At 40.5% G+C, this 21485-nt stretch overlaps 1 protein-coding gene across 2 annotated transcripts in view; it reads right to left on the bottom strand.

The window, feature by feature from the left end:
- Positions 1-390: 390 nt before the first annotated feature.
- Positions 391-21485, bottom strand: part of TTC33 (tetratricopeptide repeat domain 33) — a 341381-nt gene continuing 320286 nt past the window's right edge. For both annotated transcript variants that reach the window (XM_077462811.1, XM_077462812.1), the window contains one exon: positions 391-2308. In XM_077462811.1, the coding sequence (XP_077318937.1) occupies positions 1967-2308 (342 nt within the window). In that variant the 3' untranslated portion in view covers positions 391-1966. The remainder of the gene's footprint in view (positions 2309-21485) is intronic.

The raw sequence follows: 21485 nt of genomic DNA, 5'->3' as shown, positions 1-21485 counted from the left end.
TATTCATCAGCAGGAAAGCAACAGGGGATTGGAAAACATCTTATGGTGAGCAGGAACACCTCAATACTCCAAGATAGGAACAACACTGGTAAATACAAACGTGAACCCTTCATCATTGAAGAATCCAAAAGGTATAAAAAGCCAACAGGTTACGGAGTCCATCAAACCACGCCTATAATTGAAATACAATTTTTGGGATGATTGTGCCTTTAAACCTTGCAAGGACTCCATGTACTTGTACCTACACGAGTCTTTAGCGGATGATAAAAGCAACCAAAGCTCCTGAAGGATCAATAACAAGCTGTGAAAAGAAATTGTATATTCATGTGGCAAAAGCAGAACAGAGGAATCGTAACCTGACACAGCTTGACACAAAAAAAAGCCCATGGGTATGTATCCTAAATCATTTTTCTTGGTTTTAATTATTCAGAACCCATACAGGAAAATAACAGAATCCATACACTACAAATCTAAAATAAAACAATGGTGTACATTAAGTATTATTTAAATACAATATTTAAACATTGTTTTTGCTTAACAGTAGATGTCAGTCCCGGTATTAAATATACAGAAAAACATAAGTTGCTTAGCTTTAACCAGTCCTGATTATTACTAGAGAAAACATTTACTACTACTACTGATGTCATCAAGCCCCTAGCCATTCATTTAGCCGAAGGCTGTGAACCCAGAAGGAAGAACAGGTGAAGAAGGAAGCCCTCTCGCGATGACAGTGCGAAGCTGGAGGGCTTTGTTTTAAGATAAGTCTTAAGTCTCCCATAATGTGCTAATATGCGATGTCCTCCACCCCTTACTTTTCAGAGCTCAGAGATCCTATGTAAATTCTGCACATTGAATGGATATAGGGGAAAGACGGTTGTAGATTAACAGGTAAAACTTATGTAGGAGGATTTGGTTCATCTCTTTGTTTCAACTGAGGCCAGTTACTGTAAGCCCTTGTACATACGGTTGGAAAATCCGATGGAAAATATCCGATCGGACCGTGTTGTTGGATAATCCGACAGTGTGTGGGCTCCATCGGACTGTTTCCGTCGGAATATCCGACGGACAAAGTTGGAGAGCTTGGCTATAAAATTTTCCGACAACATGATCCGATCGGACATTGTCCAATCGTTTGTAGAGAATTCCGATCGGACAAAGTGCCACGCATGCTCAGATCAAATTACGAGGCCAAAGCTATTGGCTACTAGCCTGAACATAGTCCCGTCGTAACGAATGAACGTCATCACATTCTGAACGATCGGATTTTCCAACAACTTTGTCCTACCGTGTGTATGCAACACCAGTTTCGGACAAAATCCGTCTGAAAAAATCTGACGGATTTTGTTGTCGGAATGTCGGACCGTGTATACAAGGGCTTAGGGTTTACAACCATGTTAAGCTTTGACAAAAAACCTAGAAGCTGATTGGTTTCTATACAGAGCTGCACCAGATTTTGCAAGCTCCAGTTTTATTAAATCCCCCCATGTCTGTTATATGGGTATAGCACGTGCCTCTTTAGGCCACACTGCAGAAACCATGACCATCTCCTAAATATGAGAAGACACTTATTAAGATACTTTGATCTAACAGTCCGAATGTTTTTATGGTTCCTGTGTTACAGCTAACAAAAAATGTAGGACCTGTGTCGCTAAACAAAGTATAACTCTGGCTAATGGAAGTTGCTTATTCACTGTTCTGACACAAGATGTCAACAAGCAGCTGCAAAGCTTATGGCTCTTTCCTGGTGAAATTCACTTTTGGACACATATATGATATAGGTGTTCCTTTAATATCATGTCACAAGCAGCTATGGCATTAGGTAGCTTTTGATACTGCAACATAATTAAGATTTTAGGAGCGTAGCTTGACCAGATGAATGAAAGCTGATTTCTAATAGATTGCTATGGGTTACTGCACACCATTATGCATGTCAATAAAAAAAAAGCCCAGCATAGGAATAATTATTTTATCGTGCCTTGATATAAGATGTAGGGTCATCAGAAGTGGTTTGGTCTTCCTCTGACTGCTGACACGGCATGGTTCCTGAAGAAGAGACAACCACTGTCTTATTTTTGTTGGCCCTTTTCTGCTTCTGTGATATGGCATCACACACTGCCACCACTTCGTCACTTTCAAAGTCATAGTCTGGGATTGAATCAATGCAGGCATCTTTGCCATTATTCTGTAGATTCTTTCCTTCTACCTCTCTCTTCTGTTGGAGAAGCTGCTGGGCCCATTTCAGATCTTCTTCCCATAACTCTCTGTTTGAAGGATAAAGGTGAAAAGCAACCTGGAAGCTCCGTATGGCCTACAAAGAAAAAGAATGGACAAAACGCTTAATACAATATGAAAAGAAAGATGCACTTGCTATTAGAAAATGTAATCTGTCCAACATCAAAGCTCTTCAAAGTGGAAGAAACTTGACCAACAAGATAATGAGTTGAGACCAGCAGAAATAAAGGAGTGATTCCCTGGACCCTCGTACTAGTGTGTGCTGAGCATAATGGTAAGAACATTGCTGGTCTATACGAAATACAGTATGTACATGGAGTCCTATACTCAATTGGAGAGAAACATAGCAGGAAGGTAAATAACACTTATCAAACCACAATTTTTCCCTTATTATTCATTCTAAAGCTCATTTCCAGGCTTTTGTAGCCCCAACTCAACCATTAGTTTCAGAACCTGTTCTTAAATTATACTTCTACACCTTCTTCTAGTGATTTAAAAACACAATCCGAACTGCCAGTTACATTATCAGTCACTGGCCACAAGTTCCCATCTTTGCAGCTTAGCTGAGGTCTGCAGGACATATGTGAATAGGCTATTGGAATGTATGAAGAATGGTGGACAGCTGAGGAGAAAGCTAAGGGAGTTCGAAATAGGTGGAACAGGGAGAGCCTCTGACACTCTACAATGCTGGCCCGATGACTTCAGAGCTTCCGGAAACAATGTTTTGGTGGGCATTTCATAGAATGGTCACCGAGTGCACACAGAGAAGACAGGGATGGTATGTCTCCTCAACAGGTAGCGCTAGGATCCGGCTGGCTATTAATAAAGATAGCAGAAGTTGTAAGCAGAGAATAATCCAAAAACATCAATTGTTTATTTTTGCTTCTTGTTCTACTGGAATTTTATCAGAGAGAAAGTGAGGGGATTTTTATTTCTGTAGATCTTGCTGTCGCTGATTTTTCCTTACTTCCTTTCTGGGGAAACTGATGACAGCAGGACGGGAAGTGAGGGTAAATCTCTCACTTCCAAATAGCAATAAAAAATAGATAGGGTTCTAATCCTTCCTCATTTTTTCCAAAAACTAGAAAAAAGTTTTTGACTTGACATGTACTTTAAAACAGAGTAGCAGTGCTCATCTTTTGTACCAATCCTTTGCCAATATTTTCGTTTCTCCATTAATACAGGCATTCTTTAACCATATTTGTCCCGTTTGACATCATATGACCCCAGTTTGATCAAATGTTTTGGAGGCCAGAGGAGAGATACGGGGTCTAATATCTAAGATCTCTCTATAAAGAGGACCTGTCAATGTCCATGCTATCAGAAGGGATGATGTTCATAAATAGCAATAAAGTTGCTAAAATTTGACCCCGCCCCCCCTTGTATTTGTGTGCAAAGGCGAACACGCATGTTGGTCCCACAAGCATATCGCGCCATGCCCGTGAGGTATCACCGCAACCGTACAATAATTCTAGCACCAGACCTCCCGTGTAATGCTAATCTGGTAACCTGTAAAGGCCTTTAAAGCGCTGCCTATGGATAACTTAATATACCATAGTTTGTTGCCATTCCACAGGTGTGCGCAATTTTAAAGCGAGACATGTTTGGTATCTATTTACTTAACATCATCTATTATATTTTACCAAAAAGTTGGATATTATATATATTTTTTTGTTGTTGACTAGAATTCATTAAAGTCTATTTTTCCAAAAAAATGTGCATTTGAAAAACTGTGTTACATAAAAAATTGCAACACCCACCATTTTATCCTCTAGGCCTAGGGCCTCTGCTTAAAAAAAATATATAATCCGGCTCCGGTGGCAAGTGGTAAACAACTGTAATGTTGTACAATTGCCCTTAAATTTCACTACCCGAGTACAGGCTAGGATAAATACCTTCTGCCAGTCACTGTGCAGTCCTACATAGAGTCACGCAGCCTTTTCTCAAAAAATGGCAGAGTCTTTCTGCACATGCGCACCACGGCCCATTCATTTCTCTGGGCAACGCTGATGACTGGCTATTTAGGCACTAATCACTGCATCGTGGGAGGGCAGGAGATATGTCACCACAAACCTAAAAGTGGGATTTACTTAACCACTTTCAGACCGGACCATTTTGCTGGCTTAAGACCAGACCACTTTTTGCGATTTGGCACTGTGTCGTTTTAACTGATAATTGCACGGTCATGCGACGTGGCTCCCAAACAAAATTAACATCCTTTTTTTCCCACAAATAGAGTTTTCTTTTGGTGGTATTTGATCACCCCTGCGGTATTTATTTTTTGCGCTATAAACAAAACAAGAGCGACAATTTTGAAAGAAACACATTATTTTTAACTTTTTGCTATAATAAATATCCCCCAAAAATATATATAAATTTTTTTTTCCTCAGTTTAGGCCGATACGTATTCTTCTACATATTTTTGGTAAAAAAAAATTGCAATAAGCGATTATTGATTGTTTTGCGCAAAATTTATAGCGTTTACAAAATAGGGGATAGTTTTATGGCATTTTTATTAATATTTTTTTTTACTAGTAATGGCAGCGATCAGCGATTTTTATTGTGACTGCGACATTATGGCGGACACATCCGACATTTTTGACACATTTTTGGGACCATTGTCATTTATACAGCAATGAGTGCTATACAAAAGCAGTGATTCCTGTGTAAATGACACTGGCAGTGAAGGAGTTAACCAGGAGGTGGAAGTGTAGGGGTTAAGTGTGTCCTAGAGGCATGTTACTAACTGTGGGGGGGCATGGCTGTGTGTTAGTGAACACTGATCTCTGCTCCAATCGCAGGGAGCAGAGATCAGTGTCACTTGTTGCTAGGCAGAACGGGGAGATGCTGTTTACTTCCGCATCTCCCCGTTCAGCCTCCCTGTGAGACGATCGCAGGTATCCCCGTGGCAATCGAGTCTGCGGGACCCACGACCGAACTCACGGGGGTCACAAACGGCATGCATGCGGACCACTGGCGGCGCACACGCGATGGCACGGCGACAATTTTAAATGGACGTACCTGTACGCCAATTTGCCTGTCCGTGCCATTCTGCCGACATACATCGTCGTGCGCCGCTCGGGAGCGGTTAAGGAGGTGTTAAGCCTGTGCCACTGCTGAGGTGTTATGGTTATGGAAGCCCAGGTTACTTTGATAGCGGCCTTCAGCTTGTCTGCATTGTTGGGACTGGTTTGTCTCATCTTTCTCTTGACCAGTGGTGGCCCATCCATCAAGGGGCGCAGCCCCTCTAATCTACATGCAGGGTGCCCGATGCATGGATTTTAATAGGGTTTGTTTTTTAAGCACATGATTAGAGCTTGAGGCTCTAATTGGCTTCAAAAAAGGGTGGGATACAGCGTGGGGCTCATTGGTTTGCCCCCTCCGCCCCAAATATTGAGCACCAGCCACCACTACTCTTGATAATACCTCACAGATTCTCTATGGGGTTTAGGTCTGGCAAGTTTGCTGGCCAATCAAGCACAGTGTTACCATGATCATTAAACCAGGTACTGGTACTTTTGGCAGTGTGGGCAGGTGCCAAGTCCTGCTGAAAAATGAAATCAGCTTCTCCATGAAGCTGGTTAGCAGAGGGAAGTGCTCTAGAATTTCCTGGTAGAGGGCTGCGCTGACTTTGGACTTGATAAAACACAGTGGACCAGCACCCGCAGATGACATGGCTCCCCAAATCATCACTGACTGTGTAAACGTCACACTGGACCTCATGCAACTTGGATTCTGTGCCTCTCCACTCTTTCTCCAGACTCTGGGATCTTGCTTTCCAAATAAAAGTAAGCAAGTATTGAGTGCATACTTTACTATACATGGACATACGTTTCAGTAAGCCAATATTTCTTTTTTTTTTGTTTCATAAATATTAAAAATCCTTTTTTTCAGGTTGGGGCGTGGCCTGGAGGCTTAAGTCCCTAGCTTCACTGCATGGATCCAGAGCAACTCGTGGCGCCCGTCCGACCCCCAATCCAGCTATACAGAGGGGGTGGGGACTCAGGACCATCCCAGGCATGTACAAGACGCGGTATAAGATGCCTGCACCCCGCCGCCTCACTGATTATTTAAGAAGAATGGCCATGAACTCGGTCCAAGATGGCGCCATTTGATACCCAGTTTGATACCACTCCCGGTGGTATGTGAAGATTCATGATCTTGTCAAACTTCACAATCTCTCATTTCTAATCAAAATATAAATCCCAAAGCGTAGGACATGTCCATATAGTTCACTGTTACTGACTTTGTTTCCTTATAATTATCTTTATTATCAACCAACTATACATTCAGCGATGTCACCATACATTCTCCAAATAGTTTAAGCGAGTCTACATACACATTGTTATTGTGATATACGAGCATTTATTGCCTTTCAACTGTTCTTCACGTAGTAAAGAACAACTACTACCAAAATAGTGGTCGGCCGTACTGCCTCCTAACCTACGACACAGTTAGTTCCCAAAATGGGGTGTCTGGGTGAGGGGACAGTGCCGCCACCATACAAATGGTACTAACACTTCATTTACTGTTTGAGTTTCAGCACGACTTCTGTTATGTCAATGTAACTTAGCAAATGATCTACTGTACGTTTTTAGGTACAACAAGAAATGTCATTGATTTTTATTGATACTATGTGAAAATCTTAATATAAACTTTTGTTAAAAAAAAAAATCCCTTTTTTCCTTATTGGTCTTATGTAATGTTCTAATTTCCTGAGATACTGAATTTTGGGTTTTCACTAACTGTAAGCCATAATCATCAAAATTAAAAGAAAGAAATGCTTGAAATGTATCACTCTGTGTGTAGCGCATCTATATAAAATATATGAGTTTCACTTTTTGAATTGAATTACTGAAAATATAATAACTTTTTGATGATATTTTAATTTTATGATATACACCTGTATATAATTTTGGATTATCCATCACTTTCTGTCTTGGTGATAATGGGGAGAGTGTGAATCTACCCAGTGGGGACACAGACCACAATAAAAAATAGAGAATGGGCCCAACCCTTCCCTAATCTATCCAAACGAAATATTTTCAGTTTATAGAACAACCACCTATGGTACTAATTGGTAATGTATTTAATAGAGCAAACATCCCTGACATTTTCTATAGAAAGAACCTGCTGCGGATTTATAAGTTGTTCTGCTTTCAGGGCGTGTATTCATTTTATTCAATAGGTCACTGAACTTAATTTCAGCCTAAGAAATGACCCCATTTTTCAGATTCATTCCCAGGTTATGTAAACTTCATCATACTCACACACCTGCAAAGTAAATCCTGCTAGAAAAATCTAAATTAAATGTGCATTAGATGCCGTGACCTCAGTAAACAATTGCTTGCAGCAGTCGCACCCCTCTAGAAGTAGCTAATGTAAGCATGCCAGTGAATGCTATCATTCCGCTCAGCACCGATATACTCTCAGTCAACTGACATTGGCAGAACAATGCTTGGCCACAGTAACTTATTGTTAGAGTAGTCTAGGCATGCACAGACCTAGGACATGTCACAGAGCTACAATGCAGACATCATCTTATTACCGTAAACTATTGTTTGGAATCCCTTTCCTTTACGTGCTTAGGAGTAGAAATAACACAGAACACAGTGAGTTCAGAGGAGAGGCTGTATGTTTTGGAACGGAAACTCAAATGCCAGTATACATCTGAATGAAGTCAAGTTAATAAAATGCAGATTTATCCTGGTAGATTAACTGTTTTAGTAAAGTAAAAACCTTGTATTGTGAGCATAATTCAATCCAGAAACATGCTTGTAATCTAAAGCACTTGTATATCAAAGCGAATTTCCCCATAAGTATTAATGGAAATTCAAATGATTCGTTCCACAACCATTTACCATTTATTCATAGGTCCTTCAGTTTATGGTCCATATAAAAAGATTATAGTAATGTGACCAGGTTGTGTAGCCATAAAATGTCCATCCACAAATGGAAGCCTCCACAAGGGCATTAGAAGCAAAATTCAGCAGGAGCTACAGAGTATAAAAGAGAAGAGAGGTGCCTCTAAGTGTAGCAATATGGTTACAGTTAATGAAGGTACAACATTTAGCAACTCACATGGTTGATGATTAAAAGAGGCACATGTAAGCACGCAGGCATACGGGTTAAAGCTGTCCACATATAGCATCCTACGCACCTCGGGCTCTCACCGCTGTTAGTCTGCAATGGTGACCGGGAAGACTGCTCTGCAGTAGAGCGATCTGAAAGGGAGGCTTGAAGTGCTCATAGAGCGCAGAGTGGAAGGGATGATGTCGATAGCGGTGAGGAGGACGGTCTATGTGGACACCTTTACCCCGCATGCCTGCATAATTAGATGCGTATCTTTTAATCATCAACTATGTGAGTTTGCTAAATGTTATATCTTCATTAAATGTAACCATATTGGCGCCTCTCTTCTCTTTTGTATATTGGGTCACAATTTATTAAAAAAATGTTGCTTGTCTTGCAAAACACTCTCAAATCAAGTTACTTTCAAACCAAGGTTTTACTGTATTGTGGAAACCAAAAATAGGGTCACTAGGGCCATGATCCACGCTAAATTGGGCCTAATCCTACAAGACAGGGTTGAATAGGGCTGATGAAGTTTCACAGTTACATCACACTGGATCATGATTTTGATTTATCTTCTTCTTTGCAATTGTGTGTTTTTTATTATACCATCGGAGATATGAATTGCATTACAAGCTTCAATTATATGGGATTTTTTATAGTTTAGCGTGGCACATAAAGTCTAATGCAGTATATTTCTTGAGGGGTTAAGGCTGTTTCCATGGCAAAAGGAGGACCTACTCAATTTTAGGTGGGGGGGGGGGGGTTATAAAATTATAGCTGATCAGGTTTTATATATAAGTATTTATAAACCAGGACTGTTACGCTCCAATAAAATAGCCGAAATGCGAGAAATTGGTCTTCAAGGGATAATATCTGCTGATGGCCACAGCAACTTATTTATGCAAAAAAAATAAAAAAAGAAGATTTCTTTTGAAATGTAAACACTATATTAACAATATCAACTTACAAATATTTTATCCTGGGGAAAGCAGAGCATTTCCTTTAGTATTGAGCTGTGAAATTATATCAAAAAATGTAGCCTTTAATTGGATGACAGTTGTGGCCTGAATCAATTTAAACCACTATGGGCTACAAAGATGGACAAAGAGGGCTGCATTTGGTGGGAAAAAAATGCCAACCAAGGTATGTGCTCTATACAGCCTGCAGTGGTGACACATAAGCATGACAATATTTACTAACTTTAAGGAGATATTCATAAGAAAATTCAAATATTTCTTAGAAAAACTCCACTTACTTTTCCCGCTGCAGGGTTTTCTGTGGTAAAACCAACAGACCCAATCTTCACCCTTCACGGTGGGTTCTGTTAAACCTTCAGGAGTTGGGGATCCTCGAGGAAACCCACAATCCTGGACCTGTAATAGCAACACCGCCAGTAAAACTTTATGGCCTTACTACCAAAAGTACTAGATCCCGAGTTGCAGTTCTTTAAAAGAGAAGCATTTACAGGCAAAACCTTGTTTCTTCGGACACGAGGCCCGGGTACCATTCAATTCGGCCTAAAAGACACTTTGAATGGATCCAGCTGCATGGCTAGCCCCAGCAAGGATTGTTCCAGTGGAGTTCAGCACAGCACATCTTTACTCGTGACCAACACCTTAGACACTGGCAAAAAAACGGAGATACTCCCAGTAGTGGTAGTGGTTATATAGGGAGTGCACTTTTTATCTTAGGGCCTGCCAGTGTCCATCACCTGAAGGTTGCCTATAACCCACATAGTAAGAAATGCATTTTACATGCTCGATATAAACTGCCATTTATGACTTGCTTCTTAAAGCAGAGTTCCACCTAAAAGTGGAACTTCCGCTCATTTGTCCCCTCCCCCCCCCCGGTGCCACATTTGGCACCTTTTGGGGAGGGATGGGGGAGCGCATACCCGTCTTTGACAGGTACCCAACCCCACTCCCGGGAGTCCGGGCCGTGCACATTATGTCAGCAGTTCGGCTCCCTCCTCCTTCCCCTGCCGCCAGGCCAGTAGGAGAGCACACCTGTGCTTCATGCATGCGCAATAGGGACTTGGCGTGAAGCTGTAATGCTTCACTACTGGGTTCCCTTATCGGCAATGTCGGCGGCAGCACCCGACAGCTGATGGAAACATCAGCTGCGGTGGCAACATAACTGGACTCTGGGACAGGTGGGTGTCCTATTATTAAAAGTCAGCAGCTGCAGTATGTGTAGCTGCTGGCTTTTAATTTTTGCAGGGGTAGGCGAACCTCCGCTTTAAAATACCAATTACATATTAAAATGTAGAGCCCATTGTATTATTTATATTGGAGAGATAGATAGTGATCAATGGAATATGGCCCTGGAGTTGCTGCCTGCTGTATCTATATCAGCTTCGCATAAACGTTTGCAACTATTCATTCTGCACAGAGCTTATCACACGCCTGCCAAACTATTTGACTGGGGCTGGAGACACTCTTCTTTATGTCCGAAATGCGCAATGTATAGAGAGGACTTTGTACACATGATATAGTGCTGCCTGGAACTTGCACGTTATTGGCGGAGGTTATTTCTGATCTAGCTCAAACACCTATACCTCTAACCACGCTGGTTTTCCCCGATTGATGCTGAAATGTATCCAAAAGGTATTTACATCACGATGACCAGATTAGTGCACCTAGCTAGAAAGCAAATTGCTCCGTTTTGGATAGCACATATGGTGCCTATCAAGGCACAGTGGGTTGCTAATGTTAACTCCCTTTTACTTAGAGAGCAGTTGGTTTATCACCATTAAAATGCAATTAAAAAGAATTGGCTAGATAATCCAAGTCTTGCCCCTCCACAGTTTGTGATGGATAGACTTTTATAGTTTTTAACCCACAACGAATTATAATGGATTTGGCCGGAGCTTGGGAATTTCTTTATGCTTTATATTCAAGAGTAGAAAATGTGCCATTCTGATCAATTGTCCATTAACAAGCTCTAGTTGTTTAGTTTGTATTTTTTTTTTTTTACTTTTGTTTATTCACAAAACTGTTTATATGAGCCAAACATAATGTGACTGTCTCTATTTTCCTATATACCTTGTGTACAATATTTGTGCTGTTGGTTGATATTCATATTTTTTTTATTATTACATTGTACAATCACTAATTATTCTTGTCAATAAAAAAGTTTGGATTAAAAAACAAAAAAACAATTACCTGGCTCATGCATAATTTTGCAGAGCACTTGTAGTGCAAAGTGGATTTGCCTTTAGTAAATCAACCCCATTGACTATTAAAGCACAAAAGCCTTTGGATCACCAGGTGAGCAAGGTTACTGGAATGTTAAAAAGGAGAGTTCAGGTGATCCCATTTCCAAATTTAACTCAATGCAGATTTCCTTGAAGGCAAACCTGACCCAAATCTGTTTTATTGTTTTACTGGATGGGCACCAGGAGGTTGACTCACCTGCCAGGTACTTGTATCTCTAGAAGACTACAATTGTAAGGCTTCCCCATAGTAGTTTGTGTCTTAGACCTTCCCAGAAGAAGGTCATTCTATAAAAGAAAGAGTCGCCAATTACTCCTTCCATTAGGGAAATATGTCACCATCAGGTTTCTAATGATAGTGTTAGATTAGTAGAGCAGCCAGCAACCGTGAAAAACTGAAACATCTACTTTGTGTGGAAGTTCCATTTAAATTCTGCCTATTTTACCATTTCTAATATAAGAAATAGAAGATCAGTAGACTGTAGATTCCAAACCCCTCCAAGATGGGTTGCATAGGAGAACATCACTGACAATGTAGTTTCTCAATTCTGAACCTCCCTAAAATCATGTGTGCTATTTATTAATACTATTTGTACAACAAATTGTCCTTTAGGCAGTATATACCTGCCAATCAAACAGTGCTGCTCCCTTAACGCCGTCTGAGTCACAACCAAGAATTTACAATTCTGATTACTATTTCCTCCTGTCGTTTTTCTAAAACTGAGGCCTGACCTTGATTTTTTTTTATCTTGTGGTTGGGTTTAACTAAATTCCTCTACATACAGTTAGTATAACTACTTCCTTGTGGGATCACTTAATTACTTCTGATTAATGCACTCACATCTTGCTTAATTTTAATGATCCTATTACAGAAGTGAACTACAAACATTTTTTTAGAGTAAGTTAATGTCTGTTTTTCTCTCTTTATTTTTTTACAAATGAATAGTCTACTGTATTTTTTTTTATTATTCTCTATATCAGAGGAAGCGGGTCATTACAGACACATTGGATTGTCCCAAGATAGCTTCAATAAATGGTTTGGGGTTATGTAGTGTTTGGTGGATGCATACCACAGACTCCCTTCTTCTTAACAGCCCCCATAGTGCCACATGCAGCTTCCTCTCATTCCTCCCAGGACAAATGAGCATTCTCTCTGAACTGAGCAATACTCATGTATTGAAGTGTGAGCACTGCTCAGCCCTGGAATACTGAGTGATGATGTGCCCCCTAGAGGGCATGTAAATGTCAGGCTGGACCCAGAGAAAATGGTCAGAATGACATGACTGTTGTTCAGCCTGAAGAGAACTACCAGCACTGGACAGAAAAGGAATCTGGAGTAGCACTGGAGCATGGAGGGCAAAAGTATATATTTTTTTCCCCAACACTGTAGGGGGCTGAAAAAAATATTTAATTGGAGCGGATTTACTGCTACATGGTGGCTGTTCTGTGCAGAATCATGTTTTTATATACAGTTGCAAAAAAAAAGTATGTGAACCCTTTTGGAATGATATGGATTTCTGAACAAATTGGTCATAAAACGTGATCTGATCTTCATCTAAGTCACAACAATAGACAATCACAGTCTGCTTAAACTAATAACACACAAAGAATTAAATGTTACCATGTTTTTATTGAACACACCATGTAAACATTCACAGTGCAGGCGGAAAAAAAATGTGTGAACCCTTGGATTTAATAACCGGTTGAACCTCCTTTGGCAGCAATAACTTCAACCAAACGTTTCTTGTAGTTGCAGATCAGACATGCACAACGGTCAGGAGTAATTCTTGAACATTCCTCTTTACAGAACTGTTTCAGTTCAGCAATATTCTTGGGATGCCTGATGTGAATCTCTTTCTTGAGGTCATGCCACAGCATCTCAATCGGGTTGAGGTCAGGACTCTGACTCGGCCACTCCAGAAGGAGTATTTTCTTCTGTTTAAGCCATTCTGTTGTTGATTTACTTCTATGCTGTGGGTCGTTGTCCTGCTGCAACACCCATCTTCTGTTGTGCTTCAGCTGGTGGACAGATGACCTTAAGTTCTCCTGAAAATGTATTTTCCTTCAATGATAGCAATCCGTCCAGGGCCTGACTCAGCAAAGCAGCCCCAAACCATATAACCCCACCACCATGGTAACATTTAATTATTTGTGTGTTATTAGTTTAAGCAGACTGTGACTGTCTATTGCAACCTTATATATATATATATTCTGCACTTCTGGGCAGGGGGCACCAGTGCACCGATTCTGCTGTGATTAGTCACAGCAGAAGCCGATTAGCGGGTGCCGGCCAATGGATGTCCGCCGGCACCCACTATTGTCAAGGAGAGAGGCTCGATGGAGCTCTGCCTATGTAAACAAGGCAGGGCTCCTTCCTAATGGGAGAAAGTGCCAAGCAGGGAATGAAATCCAGCACATTCCTTAGTAAAAGCAGCACATACTGTACAGTACACACAAACACTGGTTAGGCATACATTTAACCCTTTGATCGTCCTAGATGTTTAACCCCTTCCCCCATCATTAGTACAGAGACAGTGCATATTTTTAGCACTGATCACTGTATTAGTGTTACATAGTAGGTGAGGTTGAAAAAAGACACAAGTTCAACCTATGTGTTTGATTTTGTAATATGTCGTTATTACATTGTATATCCCTGTATGTTGCAGTCATTCAGGGGCTTATCTAATAGTTTCTTGAAACTATCAATGCCCCCCGCTGAGACCGCAGGCTGTGGAAGGGAATTCCACATCCTTGCCACTCTTAAGCCGCGTACACACGGGCGGACTGTCTGGCCAACTAAGTCCGTCAGACAATCCGACAGACAGTCCGTCCTACTTTCGAATGAACGGACTTGACCACACACGATGAACAAACAGTCCGCTGAAAGCTTGCGCGATGACGTGTACAGCACGTACGACGGGACTAGAAATACGACGTCCAATACACTGCAATGCAACCTTCGGCCGTGTAAATCCTTTCTGAGCATGCGCCATACTTAGTCCGTCCAACTTGCCTACTCACGAGCGGACTGTCCGCTGAAACCAAAGTTGGACGGACAATATTACGGAAATTCCGAAATACTTAGTCCGCCAGACTGTCCGCTGAAAAAGTCCGCTGAAGCCCACACACGAGCGGACTGTCCGCTGAAATGTGTTTCAGCGGACTAAGTTGGACAGACAGTCCGCCCGTGTGTACGCGGCTTTACAGTAAAGAACCCTCTACGTAGTTTAAGGTTAAACCTCTTTTCTTCTAATTTTAATGAGTGGCCATGAGTCTTGTTAAACTACCTTATGCGAAAAAAGTTTTATCCCTATTGTGGGGTCATCAGTATGGTATTTGTATATTGAAACCCTCTCAACCGCCTCTTCTCCAGAGAGAATAAGTTCAGTGCTCGTAACCTTTCCTTATAACTAATATCCTCCAGACCATTTATTAGTTTTGTTGCACTTCTTTGTACTCGCTCCATTTCCAGTACATCCTTCCTAAGGACGGGGGCCCAGAACTGCACAGTATACGCCAGGTGCTGCCAGATAAGAGTCTTGTAGAGCGGGAGAATTATCATTTTATCTCTGGAGTTGATCCCCTTTTTAACGCATGCCAATATTATGTTAGCAGCAGCTTGGCATTGCATGCCATTATTGAGTCTACCATCTACTATCTACTCCATGCCAACAGACCTTATTTTGTACAGTAAATGTTTACGGGGAACTGTGTCAAATGCTTTTGCAAAATCCAGATATACCACATCTACGGGCCTTCCTTTAACTAGCTGGCAACTCACCTCCTCATAGAAGGTTAGTGGCATGAACGATTCTTCATGAATCCATGCTGATTACTGCTAATGATACCGTTCTTATTACTAAAATCTTGTATATAGTCCCTTATCATCCCCTCCAAGAGTTTACATACTATTAATGTTAGGCTAACTGGTCTGTAATTCCCAGGGATGTATTTTGGGCCTTTTTTAAATATTGCTGCTACATTGGCTTTTCTCCAATCAGCTGGTACCATTCCAGTCAGTAGACTGTCAGTAAAAATTAGGAACAATGGTCTGGCAATTACTTGACTGAGTGTGCAAGCCAATTTATTAATGTTACGTTTCCCAAGTTTAATTTTAATTCTGTCCTCTGTGAACCATGGAGGTGCTTCCTGTGATGTGTCACGAGGATAAACACAGTTTTGGTTACTGAAGCCCCCTGAATTCCCTCATGAAGACTGAGAAGAATAAATTCAATACCTTAGCCATCTCCCCATCCTTTGTAACTAGATGTCCTTCCTCATTCTTTATGGGGCCAATATGGTCTGTCCTCCCTTTTTTACTGTTTACACACTTAAAGAATTTCTTGGGATTTTTTTTTGCTCTCCTCCGCTATGTGTCTTTCGTGTTCTATCTTAGCCGTCCTTATTGTACCCTTAGATTTCTTGTTGCATTCTTTATAAAGTCTGAATGCTGATCCCTCAACCTTGTATTTTTTGAAGGCCTTCTTCTTTGCTTTTATATGCATTTTTACATTGGATTTAATCCATCCAGGACTTTTGTTCACCATTTTAAAAGTATTACCCAATGGGATGCATTGGCTAATGCCCTTATTTAATATGCTCTTAAAGCAAACCCATCTCTCCTTCGCGTTCTTTGTTCCTAAGATTTTATCCCAATGTATGCCTTCTAGTAAGGTTCGTAGTTTAGGTAAGTTGGCTCTTGAAATTCAGTGTCTTTGTATTCCCCTTATGTTTCCTATTTGTGTGATTTATACAGAAGCCAATTGACCTGTGGTCGCTGTTTCCTAAATTGCCCCATATTTCCACATCAGGTCTGTATTGTTGGTAATCAGTAGATCTAGTAACGCTTTATTTCTAGTTGGTACGTCTACCATCTGACCCATAAAATTGTCCTGTAAGACATTTAGGAATGGGTGAGCCTTAGATGAATGCGCAGTTCAATCCACCCAGTCTATGTCTAGATAATTAAAATCCCCCATTATGATAACACTTCCCATCCTTGCTGCTAATCCAAATTGTGATAGGTGTTACTGGTTCCCACAAAGTGTCAGAATGTCGGCCACAATATCGCAGTCCAGCTATAAGCTGCTGACCTCTGCCATTACTAGTATAAAAAAATATATATAAAATTACAGTATGTATATCTCATAGTTGTAGATGATATAACTTTTGCGCAAACCAATCAATATACGCTTATTGTGATTTTTATTTTTTATAATAAAAATATATAGCAGCATATAGCAACATATTGGCCTCAATTTATGAAGAAATTAGATATTTTTGGAAAAAAAATGATTGGATATGTTTTATAGCAGATAGTAAAATATATATATATTTTTTCTTTTTTCAAAATTTTTGGACCTTTTTTGTTATAACGTAAAAAAAATAAAAAATGCAGTGGTGATCAAATATCACCAAAAGAAAACTCTATTTGTGGAATAAAAATTACATGTTATTTGGGTACAGTGTTGCGTGACTGCACAATTGTCAGTTAAAGTAATGCAGTACTGTTATCGTAAATAATGGCTTGGTCATGAAGGGCGGGGCAAATCTTCTGGAGGTCAAATGGTTAAAGCTAAATGCCAAATGTGACTGGCTCTTTTAAGAAAATGTACATAAAGCACTTAGACCACAGCAATAAACGTAGGGAAAACCATCCAGAGTAGATGAAAGGTTAGTAATGAGAAGACGTGCAGATGCTGTGTGTAAATATCCCCAGAAAATAAAATAAATTCAGTTGACATTACTAAGTAACTTAGAGGCATAAATGTGGCTCCAAGGACTTATTATGAGTCTCTTCATATTATAAACTTCATCTCATTCCCAAGGGCTCGTTCACACCAAAGCACGTGTTGATGCATGTTTCTTTCATACTCAGGACTAAATGTCTATTACTGGAATCTGTAGGGGCACATCTTTTGGCGCCTCGACAGACAACTTCTACTTGAGTCACTTTTTTTTTCTTTTGTGGTCCAAACCTAGTTTAGTGCAGTTGCAAAAAAAAGTATGTGAACCATTTGGAATGATATGCACCTCTGCACAAATTGGTCATAAAATGTGATCTGATCTTCATCTAAGTCACAACAATAGACAATCACAGTCTACTTAAACTAATAACACACAAAGAATTAAATGTTACCATGTTTTTATTGAACACACCATGTCAACACAGTGCAGGTGGAAAAAGTATGTGAACCCCTAGACTAATGAGATCTCCAAGAGATAATTGGAGTGAGGTGGCCAACTGGAGTCCAATCAATGAGATGAGATTGGAGGTGTTGGTTACAGCTGCCCTGCAAAAAAACACACACCGGTTCTGGGTTCGTTTTTTATAAGAAGCATTGCCTGATGTGAATGATGCCTTGCACAAAAGATCTCTCAGAAGACCTATGATTAAGAATTGTTGACTTGTATAAAGCTGGAAAGGTTTATAAAAGTATCTCCAAAAGCCTTGCTGTTCATCAGTCCACAGTAAGACAAATTGTCTATAAATGGAGAAAGTTCAGAACTGCTGCTACTCTCCCTAGGAGTGGTCGCCCTGTAAAGATGACTGCAAGAGCACAGCGCAGACTGCTCAATGAGGTGAAGAAGAATCCTAGAGTGTCAGCTAAAGACTTACAAAAGTCTCTGGCATATGCTAACAGCCCTGTTAGCAAATCGACGGTAAGTAAAACACTAAACAAGAATGGATTTCATGGGAGGATATCACACTGCTATCCAAAAAAAACATTTCTGCACATTTACAGTTTGCACAAGAGCACATGGATGTTCCACAGAAGTACTGGCACCATATTCTGTGGACAGATGAAATCAAAGTTGAGTTGTTTGGAAGAAACACACAACACTATGTGTGGAGAAAAAAAGGCACAGCACATCAACATCAAAACCTCATCCCAAGTGTGAAGTATGGTGGTGGGGGCATCATGGCGTGGGGCTGCTTTGCTGCATCAGGGCCTGGATGGATTGCTATCATCGAAGGAAAAATGAATTCCCAAGTTTATCAAGACATTTTGCAGGAGAACTTAAGGCCATATGTTCACGAGCTGAAGCTCAACAGAAGACGGGTGTTGCAACAGGACAACAACCCAAAGCATAGAAGTAAAACAACAGAATGGCTTAAACAGAAGAAAATACACCTTCTGGAGTGGCCCAGTAAGAGTCCTGACCTCAACTCGATTGAGATGCTGCTGCATGATCTCAAGAAAGCGATTCACACCAGACATCCCAAGAATATTGCTGAACTGAAACAGTTCTGTAAAGAGGAGTGGTCAAGAATTACTCCTGACCGTTGTGCAGGTCTGATCTGCAACTACAGGAAACGTTTGGTTGAAGTTATTGCTGCCAAAGGAGGTTAAACCAGTTATTAAATCCAAGGGTTCACATAATTTTTCCACCTGCACTCTGATTGCTTACATCTGGTGTTCAATAAAAACATGGTAATGTTTAATTCCATGTGTGTTATTAGTTTAAGCAGACTGTGATAGTCTATTGTGATAAGATGAAGATCGGATCACATTTTATGACCAATTTGTGCAGAAATCCATATCATTCCACAAGGGTTCACATACTTTTGTTTGCAACTGTATATTGTAAAAATGTGTAAATAAGTGTTTATAAGATAGCAATTCTCACTAATGAAGAGAAAAAAATGTGCCTAATAATTACACAGGGAAAAGCTACCTCTATCACCTACAGGTACATGTCCACTGTGCCCAATGCTACAGTATCTCACAAAAGTGAGTACACCCCTCATATTTTTGTAAATACTTTATTATATTTTTTCATGTGATAACACTGAAGAAATTACACTTTGTCTGGAAACGTGCTTGGCCAGTCCATCACCTCTACCCTCAGCTTCTTTAGCAAAGCAGTGGTAGTCTTGGAGGTGTGTTTGGGATCATTATCATGTTAGAATACTGCCCTGTGGCCAAGTCTCGGAAGGGAGGGGATGATGCTCTGCTTCAGTATGTCACAGTACATGTTGGCATTCATGGTTCCCTCTATGAACTGTAGCTCCCCAGTGCTGGCAGTACTCACGCAGCCCCAGATCCATGACACTCCCACCACCATGCTTGACTGTAGGCAAGACGCACTTTGTCCTCACCTGGTTACCGCCACACGCGCCTGTCACCATCTGAACCTAATAAGTTTATGTTGGTCTCATCAGACCACAGGACATGGTTCCAGTAATCCATGCCCTTAGTCTGCTTGTCTTCAGGAAACTGTAGGCTTTCTTATGCATGATCATTAAAAGAGTCCAGACCAATTTGATGCAGTATGCGGTGTATGGTCTGAGCACTGACAGGCTGACCCCCCCCCCCACCCCTTCAACCTCTGCAGCAATGCTGGCAGCACTCATATGTCTATTTCCCAAAGACAACCTCTGGATAGAACGCTGAGCACGTGCACTCAACTTCTTTGGTCAACCATGGAGAGGCCTGTTCTGAGTGTAATCTGTCCTGTTAAATCGCTGTATGCACCTTAGTTTCAGGGTCTTGTCAATCTTCCTATAGCCTAGGCCATCTTTATGTAGAGCTCTACAGAGCTTTATGTAGTATTCTTTTTTTCAGATCCTCAGAGAGTTCTTTGCCATGAGGTGCCATGTTGAACTTCCAGTGACCAGTATGAGAGTGAGAGCGATAACACCAAGTTTATCATACCTGATCCCCAGTCACACCTGAGACCTTGTAACACTAACGAGTCACATGACACAGACTAATTGGGCCCAATTCGGACATTTTCACTTAGGGGTGTACTCACTTTTGTTGCCAGCGGTTTAGACATTAATGGCTGTGTGCTGAGTTATTTTGAGGGGACAACAAATTTTCACTGTTATACAAGCTGCACACTCACTACTTTACATTGTAGAGAAGTGTCATTTCTTCAGTGTTGTCACATGAAAAGATATAATAAATTATTTACAAAAATGTGAGGGGTGTACTCACTTTTGTGAGATACTGTATATCTTGATGTCAATATGCATGGACATATGTGATGTTGCAATTCTTTGGAACTTCAATTGAAATGACTAGAAAAATCAACCTTGTTGGGAAATCATTATTTACTATAACTCTGGACATTACTAGTTTTAAGAAATCCATCAAGGCTTTTTATCAAGTGCATTATCGTTTTTGCCATTACTCTCTAATGTGAAACACTCATTCATTGTAGGAATTTTGAGATATACCCTTGGATATATCATATTAACCACTTTGTATCCAAGCCAATTCTGACACTTTGTTCCTACATGTAAAAATCTTTTTTTTTTTTTTTTGCTAGAAAATTACATAGAGCCCCCCAACCATTATATATATATTTCTTTAAGCAGGGACCCTAGAGAATAAAATGGTGATCGCCGCAATTTTTTATGTCACAGTATTTGCGCACCAATTTTTGGGGAAAAATACACTTTAATGAATTAAAAAAAACAACAAGACACAATAGTTACCCCAATTTGTTTGTATAATATAAATGATGATGTTACGCTGAGTAAATAGATACCGGACATGTCACACTTTAAAATTACGTCTGCCAATGGAATGGTGGCAAACTGTGGTGCTTAAATTTTCTCCATAGGCGTTGCTTTAAACTCCTTTACAGATTACCAGTTTAGAGTTACACAGAAGGTCTGTTGCTAGAATTATTGCTCTCACACTAACATTTGCGGAGATACCTCAAATGTGTGGCGCAATCACGGTTTACATATGCGTGCGGGAGTAATGTATATGCTCGCATTTGCGCGCAAGTACGGGGGAATTTATTTTATACAAAACTTTATTTTTATCCTTCTTTTTTATTAACTTTATTGCCATCACAAGGGCTGAACAACATCCCTTGTGACAGCATGGGCCGTGACAGGTCCTCTTTATGGAGAGGCTTCCAATGCAGCCGATCAGATGGAGATCGATCTGATTGGGTGCTTCACGTACAAGTGCCTCCTCTGGGATCAGGAAGCATTTTTTTC

The sequence above is a fragment of the Lithobates pipiens genome, unplaced genomic scaffold, assembly GCF_037356315.1.
Source record: "Lithobates pipiens isolate NorthernLeopardFrog02 unplaced genomic scaffold, aLitPip1_a1.2 Scaffold_3, whole genome shotgun sequence".
NCBI lineage: Eukaryota > Metazoa > Chordata > Amphibia > Anura > Ranidae > Lithobates > Lithobates pipiens.
Note: the sequence above shows the minus strand (reverse complement) of the source record. Positions and strands in the feature narration are given on the sequence as shown.